This window comes from Pinus tabuliformis, chromosome 8 (genome assembly GCF_031772625.1).
Source record: "Pinus tabuliformis cultivar Carrire ecotype Pingquan chromosome 8, CPIR1, whole genome shotgun sequence".
Lineage (NCBI taxonomy): Eukaryota > Viridiplantae > Streptophyta > Pinopsida > Pinales > Pinaceae > Pinus > Pinus tabuliformis.
This window is the reverse complement of record NC_142294.1, coordinates 2032799320-2032807950: the sequence shown is the minus strand read 5'-3', so window position 1 is coordinate 2032807950 and position 8631 is coordinate 2032799320. Positions and strand designations below refer to the sequence as shown.

Sequence of the window (8631 nt, the reverse complement as noted above, 5' to 3'; positions counted from 1 at the left end):
GGTTTAAAAAATGTAATATTTGAATAAAAAAATAATCTAATTTGTTTAAAAAAAAATTTAAATAGAGTCATTTTTTAAAATTTACCATATTTTAATTGTCAAATCAGTAATGGATATCTATGGCTTGATATTATTTGCAAATGTAAACTGACTCATTATTGTTATTCAAAGAAAACAAACCATCTAAAATTACAGGTTAATAGTTTCCACATAAAATTACTTTTTAATGATCTATAAAAAAAAATCCTTTCAATCTTAAGCCATTAACCTATTTCCTTAAATCCAAAAAAATAAAAAAAAAACCAACACTTAACCAAATTCAATATAATAATCATCTTTAAAAAAACAAAACAAAAACACCCATGTTTTATAACATAATATAATATAATAGCCATCTTTAAAAAACAAAAACAAAAACACGCGACAGAGGACAATACAATACAATTACAATTAATTGAGGTGAAAACGAAAAACAAACCTACTTAATATAAAAAGTTAATTTAAAAAAGCACAAAATAAAACCATTAAAAACGGAAGGTTTTTCTTTTATGACAATGCCATTATGATTTCTTTGCAAACTTGTGAAACCTTTGTGTCCTTATCGACCATCATAATCCATCCCCCTGCCACATTGCCCCCGTGTGAGCGATGAGATACACAGATGTTGTTATACCCTTTGTCAGCACTGAACAGATTACACTCTTCCGTCCACATTAATATGTGAAAGTATAATTCACTACCGCCGCCGGATGTGGGGTGTCTAACTACCATTTTGAATTCATCAACTGACACACCATCATCACTCGCTTCAAATCTTACATCAAACAAATCCTCAGGGTCAATAAATATTACAGGATAACCATACTGGCTGCGGCTGCGAGGGCGAACAGTGAGAAAGCACATCAATGTAGCACCGTACGACTGGAATTCTTCCATCTTTGTATTAAACTCAGATGAATATCCAGCAAAGTCAACATCCACTCCAGCAAAGTCAACATCCACCACTCTGAGGTTAAATTTCCCCGCAATGGAATATATTCCTCGCCTGACCTGCACAAATTTGAGAAGTTCATTTCAATTGATAAATTATACAATTCAATGTATCGATTTATTGCTTGAAAGATTAACTCCGCTCTCGGAAAATTAAATACCTCGTAAACTTCTGGGTACAGAGGACGAAAAGTTAATGAATTCCCTACTATTCCACTCCCTACTATTCCACTCAAGAAGGCCGTTGATAGATTTTCATGAGAAGTCGATGCCTGCACACATTTCCCAAATCCGTTTAGCACAACTATAACGCAGTCTACCATAAGATTACACATCCACCGATAACAGAACACGACAAACCATGAATGAATACGCTGTGTAATACTAACCAAAAAATTGCAAATGTCATTCCAGAGAGCACGAGTGTCTGTTGAAACGCGGAGACATTTCAACCGATCCCGTTGACTCAGTCCCTGTATGCTCTTCAGCTCCCAACACGCCTCCGCTTGAATCTCTTCCAACGATGTCAGACCTTCAACATTCAAGGTTTCCAACACAGAGCATCCATTTGCCTCGAGGACTTTGAGGTCTACCAGATTTGAAAGGTTTGTTATTGTCTTCAATAGCGAGCATCCTTGCAGGTCTAATCTTACCAATGTCGATGGCAAGTTTTGAACCTCCTTTAGCTCCCGATTTCCTGAAAGATCAAGAGTTTCAACGCTGGGTAAAACATGTCCAGGAATATGTATCTTGGTTATCTCCGTGCCACTCAAAGTGAAATCTCTTAAAACTCTGCCAACCTGCTTGGTCCCCTTTTTAAAACTAAATATTTTGATTGGACAATTCCTTATAACCAAAACTTCCATATTCGGCCCTGCAATTTCCTTCCTTAAAATAAGCTCAAGCTCTTCATCTCTTAAACCTTTCAAAACTAACTCTTTCAACTCTTTTAATCTTCTCAAATCACCCAGAGATTGTCGTAACTCTGTCCTCAAATCATCCAGATACTGTCGTAACTCTGTCGTCAAATCGTCCGGATAATGATAATAAGCAGGACCTTGGGCTACAAAATCTGGCTCTTTCAATTTCCCTATTCTAAGTTTTTGTAACTTTTCAGGTAGTTTCAAATTCATGGGAAATTTTAAATCAGTAGATAGTATATTCAAGTATCTTAAAGATTTTTGATTTTCGATTCCCGCCGGCAAATATTTCAACTTGCGACAACCTTTGAAATCGACATACTCAAGTGATGACATATTTCCCAAGAAGTCTATGGGGATGGAGAGATTTTTGCAGTTTCGCAAAGCGAGAAATTGGAGATGCATCAATTCAGAGAAGGATTCGGGCAGTTGGGTTAGATTATTGCAGCCGGATAGATCTAAATGTTTGAGGCTTTTGAGTTCCCCAAACCCAATGGGGAGCGATTGTAGAAATGTGATATTCTTCAACACAATCTTGCTCGGATTTTTTATGCTGGTTCCCATCCATTCCAGAAAGCGGAAAAAATAAGATGCCGTCGCAGAATCGTTAAGATCAAGGCTGCTGCTAGAGGTACTCGCCCCTGACTTAACCCGATGTGTGTCTTCCACATCAATATTCAATACACTCAAGTTCCGAGGAGGCTGCAAATGTTAATGCACATAATGTGTTTAATACAATGTGGGACGAATTTCACTATACTCAAAATACTCAGCAAACTATGGATGTACTTACCATATTAAATCTTTGGAAGAACTGCTCGAGGTCCCCATGTCCCTCAAGTTCCAAAACTCTCAAGTTTCTCAGTGAAAGGGTATCAGGGAAATAGATGGAGCTGAAACTGCGCAGTCGAAGCCACACCAAATCTCCCGACAGATCCCACATATCGAAAAGTGTCCACAAATCTATGGGGACCTCAACTACAAAGAGGCGTACACCTACACCTTTAATGTAATTCGTGTAATCTGGCAGATGCTCACCTTTTGGTGTCCGAATCCCTCGTATCAAACAGGAATCGGCTCCGCCCTAACAAACGCATTTCAGGGAGTTCAATTAAACGCCCGTTTGTAATGAACCGTTTCATAAAAATAAGAGAAAATATGCTTTGCTTACTTGTAACTTCAACATCAATTCCTCTACATCTTTCGAGCAGCCGAGCCGTAGTGGGTTACGCGTTGGGAGCACACCAAACTCTTCCCTGGCGATATGTCTGGCCAACTGCCTGATATGCTCATGCATTCTAATTTTCTCCGTCTTTGGTAGGTGGACATAATCGTAGATACAGTCCGGATCGTAGTCTAGATCGTAGGCTGGATATGCCTGGGAAGATTGAATCCTGAATCCATCAATCTCAATTGAAGGAAAAAAAAAAAAGAGGAAAAATAAAAAAAGGAAAAAAAATAGAAAAATAAAAGATAAAAAATCAATCCAAGGAAGAAAAAAAGAAGTTATGGTGTATAAGATCCCACTGGAATAATGTTTTTGGCGAAAAGAAAAATAAAAATAAAAAATACCGAGATAATTCTTACCAATTTCGGTCTGATACCATTTCATCATCTTGGACCTCATCATAAAACTCGACTAGGCATTTTTGACGGAGATTTTCAAGCCAATCACAGACGTCTGTGTAACCCTCCAATACTTGAACTGCGACTTCTTTTTCCTCTCCCACCAAGAAACAACCGATGTCCAAAAATATCCCCTTCTCTTCACTATTCAGAGCCTCGTAACTCACTTTTAAAGTGTCCACTATATCCTCTGGCAGTCTTCTTGAGAACCTTTGCAACTGCCGTTTCCAATACTTTTCATCATGGCGGCCAAGGAACAGCCCGCCCAAAACTTGTAAGGATAATGGCAACCCACCACAAATTTTCAAAACCTCCGCAACCAAACATTCGAATCCTTCATATGGTTCGGATTGATCGAACGCGTGCCAGCAGAAAAGCTCCTGAGCCTGCTCTGTCTGCAATGGCTTCAGATTATACACTACAGTTTTTGGAGAGGAGCGTCTGAGTAAATCTTGATCACGAGAAGTGATCAAAATCAAACTACGCGATCCCACAACATCAGTGAGTAGTAGATTACTTATTTGCTCGATATGATCCAGGTCATCCAAAACAATCAGAACTTGGAGTTTTTATTGATCGGAGAATCCACAGTTTCGACATCTTTATACCAACGTTTCAAATCCCAAGTGGGATCCATCATCAGGGTTGAAGAATGATGATACAAGAAGAGCAGAAAACTTTTAATAAATACTAATGAGGAGGAATAATAATAGAGAACATAGAGTCGGCTTGGGAATTTTTAATTTTATTTTATATATTTTTATTTTATTTTATATATTTATATATTTTATTTATATTTTATTCTTATTAATTATTATAAATAATTAATTTTTATAATAAATATTTAATTAATATTAATAATATTGTTGTTATACATGTAAATCATTATAAATAATTAATATGTTTACAATAAATTAATTATTAAACCTAATGATCATAATCATAATTTCTGTTATTCATATTAGTTACTAATTCCTTAAACAAAGATGATATTAATAATTAAAATATTAATTAATCAAATTAAATTAGAATGAAACTACATTCATAGAAATCAATTATTATAAATAATTAATTAATATTGTATAATAAATAATTAATTATTATTAAATATTATTAATAATTAAATATAATAATAATTAATTAATTAATTAATTAATAAACTAATTAATATATTAATATAATTATTATAAAAAATTTAATTTATATTAGAAAAATTTTTAGGTGATTAGGCTTAGGGTTGACTAATATAATAATTAATTAATTAATATGTTTAAGTCATATTAACTAATTAATATAACAAACAAATTAATAATTATTATTAATGATTAATAATTAATTTTATAGTTATAATAATTCATAATAATGACCAATTGTTATTGATTAATTGTCCCATAAAATGATGATTAAAATATAATAATAATTATTAATTGATTAATTAATATATTGATTAGGAATTAATAAAATTATAATTATTAAATAGATTAAATTATAGGAGATTAGAATCTAAAGATGACAAAAATAATGATGAATAACTAAATAATATTTAGTCATATTAATTACTTAATAAATTAATACAAATTAATAATTAATATTTATGGCTAACTAATATTCAAAAAATTATTTAATATAATAGCTAATAATATAAGACTAATCAAATGTTAAATAATAATTTATTAATAATTAGAATAAATGATAATACATAAATATTTTAATAATTAATTAATTAGTATAATAATAAATATGTTAAATAATATAATAATTATAAATTTTTATTAAGTAAATTAATTAAATTTTAATTTTAATTTTAATTTTATTTTATATATTTGAATAATATTAGTAATTATAAATGGTTAATATCTATGGTTAATTAATATAATAAAATATATTCATTAAATTATTAAAGAAGACTTAATGATGAAATTAGAATAGGAGAAGGAGGGGGACAACATACCTGCATTACCTGCATTACCTGGGGATGGGTTGGCGACTTCTGATTTCTTTTATCACGGGGAGCCAGCTTCTGCTAATTTCCAAACCATTGTCTCTGTTCAGATTCTCAGGATGCTTAATAATCTCAAGAGCTTCTCTGATCTTTCGTCTTTGATGATGCTCCTCTCTTGCGATAATGGATGCGTTTTCTAGGCAAATATGGTGATTAGTCTTCAAGGAGTGTTCCGCCAATGCTGAGGTACGAGATCTTCCATTTCTGATATCAGCGCCATGTTCTTTGAGCCTTGTCTGGAGGGACCGACCAGTTTCACCTATGTAGCTTTTTCCACAAGAACAGTCTATTTTATAGACTCCTTTCAGTTGAAGGTTGTCAATATCATCTTTAACGGACTTCAAACTATGTCTGATGGTACCCGGGGCTGAGAAGTGAGTGATAATGTTTTTCTTTCTTAGGACTTTAGCGATTTTGTCAGTAACACCATGGATATAAGGTAGAAAAATCTTACCCTGAGGCTGGTCTTGCGTCTTATGCTCATGGGATGACAACTTTCTTTCAGCTCTCTCAAAGGCTTTTTTAATTTCATGCTCGGAGACGATCGCGAAAAATACCTTTCCCATGTCTGGTATCTTCAACAAGGAAATCACAACCCAGCAGATCCCGAAGGAGCTTCCGCTGCAAAGATGATAAATCCTTTTTCCTGACGTCGGACAAAAAACAAAACCTAGTAAAAGCCGAACGTTTCAGGTTGTAGAGATATGTGACCAGAGTTGACTTGCCTACTCCGGCCATTCCTGCAATCCCCACAATAACTGTGCCATTTAACTCCCTCTGTTTCTTAATTTCATCATCTATTTCCCTCACAGCTGGATCGAGTCCAACTAGGTATTTACCCACTTCCAATGGTTCCCAATTTACCCCTTTTAACACAGCTTTGACAATCTCCTCCAAAACCTCTCCATGGTCACTGCAAAGCAACAAACACGTACATGCAGTCATAATGATCAGAATTACTGGAAGGAAGGAAGAAACGGCTTAGAGAAATCAAAGATTCGTAATAAAGCTGAACGTATTCACCTTTCATTAGTTTTGAAGAGAAGGCCAGAAATCTCTGAGGCTTTGTTGAGGGCCGCCTTCCATTTCTTGATGTCTTCCATGCCGACTCTGCCTTTCAGTTGGTGTTCTTCAAAGGTTTTCCTATAACATCCCCTCTCGCTGTCAATGTAACGAAGGTCTGTGGGCTCAACGTCATAAAACACAGGAATGATCTTCCTGTTGCATCTCAAGATCCAACACAATTCATCCAAACACCAACGCGATTCAGCATAGCGCTTGCTGAAAATGGCAATATGTACTGACGCACTCTCAATGGCTCCGAGAATTGCAGGGGAGAGAGCATCTCCGGTGTGGAGTTCCTTTTGATCGAGAAAGACGCGGAACCCATAAGATTTGAGGCGATAGTAGATGAGGCTGGCCAAAGTCTTCTTGACATCAGGACCCCTGTGACTTATAAAAACGTGGTATGTTGCTGATGATACTGGCGCTGGCTCTGTGGCAACCGACTCCATTGGATTTTGCAGATGGGATAGTAGGCTATCAGATTGAAAGGAAGATTGAGGTATTTTTGAGATAAACGAAAGACGCGGCAAGGAGAGGAGATAAATTCGTAGTGATGTCCAGGATCTAATCAAGGTATAAGTAAGGAGAAGCTTTTCCCAAATTAACTTGGTGGTGCTCCTAAAACAGCTTTACAGAACTGCTCTCCCAGTACGCACCTTTGTCACCGACAGTCACCACTGCCCTGTCATTCACTTTACCGATCTATCTTTGAAAAACATGGCGATTTATCCTTGCAGACCTCAGATCCCCACATTATGCGGGCCGACTACCACTCACTTACCAATAATGCCCATTGCCGACCTTAGTAGAAGCAAATATTAAGCACTATACAATAATTTGATGATTGGCTTACTGTGTTCGTTAAGGTTATTGAGCCGAAGGCTAATTCTACAGCTTAGTACGATAGAAGTGTAAGTGTGCAGTTGGTATGTTAACTTTAATAGAAAAATAATATGCTATAATAAAATAAAACTAAATTTTCTGTGATAACAAAAAAATGTGTATTTAAAATGTTTAAATTTTAAATTTTTCAAATATATTTTAATAAGAGATTTAAATAAACTATTTAAAAATCTATTTTAACTTATTATGTGTATATTAATTTTATATATATTTATATAGAAAAAGATTGTTAAAATATATAAATAAGTTTTTTTTATGGTTAAAAAATTCAGTTTGTAGTTGAAGAAATTTGATCTCTCTCGGCTCATGTTAGATCCGTAACTATGTTAGTTTAACCAATGTGATTTTATTCTTATTCAAGAGAATAAAATATAGATATAGTATGTTAATGATTGGTTTGGACAAAATGTAAAAGTAATGTATCAATGATTGACATAGTGAATAGTGTTTAATATTCATCATTATAGGAACCTCTTTCACAACTTTAAAGTTCGAAATTTCTGATAATTCCAGAACAAATAAACAGAGAATAATGCTCTGTTTCTTAACACAGAAAAAATAAAAATGTTTCGGGAAGACAGAGTTTCACACACAAAAAAACTTGTATTCATTAACAAAACTAATTGTTACAAAAGTCGTCCTCTAACAGAGGGATTACAACAAGACTGCTTCAGAAGCAGTTCAAAACTTCACTCTGTCTCTCACTATAAAAATTAACAGTGCTTTGTGTAATTTTTTCACTTCTTACTTTGCACTGCTGTGCATTGCATCTCAAAAAAAAACATAACATTACATTTTTTACTTGTATCGTAGAAACCGACTCCCGTGAATTAAAAATAATAAAAATAAAATATCCACCTACATTCAACAACCGTAATAAATTTACATTAATTACTTCACATGGTGATATTTTTTTTAACCATAGATTTTGCTCCACGTCCATCCAACAGTTATTGCAATTACCGGAGGTCCTCCCGATAACAAAAAAACATGCTGCCGCTACCATAACCGTCGATCTGGCCCACATTAATCGGACGGTTGTCGGCAATATCGCACGACCTCTTTTACCGAACTTTACGTGCCAGGGAAAGGGTTGTATTGGCGAACCGCTCAAGGTACGTGTCG

General features: G+C 34.5%; 2 protein-coding genes across 2 annotated transcripts; both read right to left on the bottom strand.

Moving 5' to 3' along the window:
- Window positions 1-538: 538 nt before the first annotated feature.
- On the bottom strand, window positions 539-3283 carry LOC149244597 (uncharacterized). The gene is made up of 5 exons (XM_089368029.1): window positions 3082-3283; window positions 2704-2994; window positions 1380-2612; window positions 1152-1262; window positions 539-1050 (listed from the first exon to the last, which is right to left on the bottom strand). The coding sequence occupies exons 1-5, from the start codon at window positions 3205-3207 to the stop codon at window positions 547-549; spliced, it is 2265 nt and encodes a 754-aa protein (XP_089224155.1). The 5' UTR covers window positions 3208-3283; the 3' UTR covers window positions 539-546.
- Window positions 3284-6066: 2783 nt separating this feature from the next.
- On the bottom strand, window positions 6067-7364 carry LOC149244596 (putative 2' cyclic ADP-D-ribose synthase BdTIR). Its single transcript, XM_089371598.1, has 2 exons — window positions 6562-7364; window positions 6067-6451 (listed from the first exon to the last, which is right to left on the bottom strand). Exons 1-2 carry the CDS (start codon window positions 7050-7052, stop codon window positions 6067-6069), a joined length of 876 nt encoding a protein of 291 aa, XP_089227724.1. The 5' UTR covers window positions 7053-7364.
- Window positions 7365-8631: the final 1267 nt, after the last annotated feature.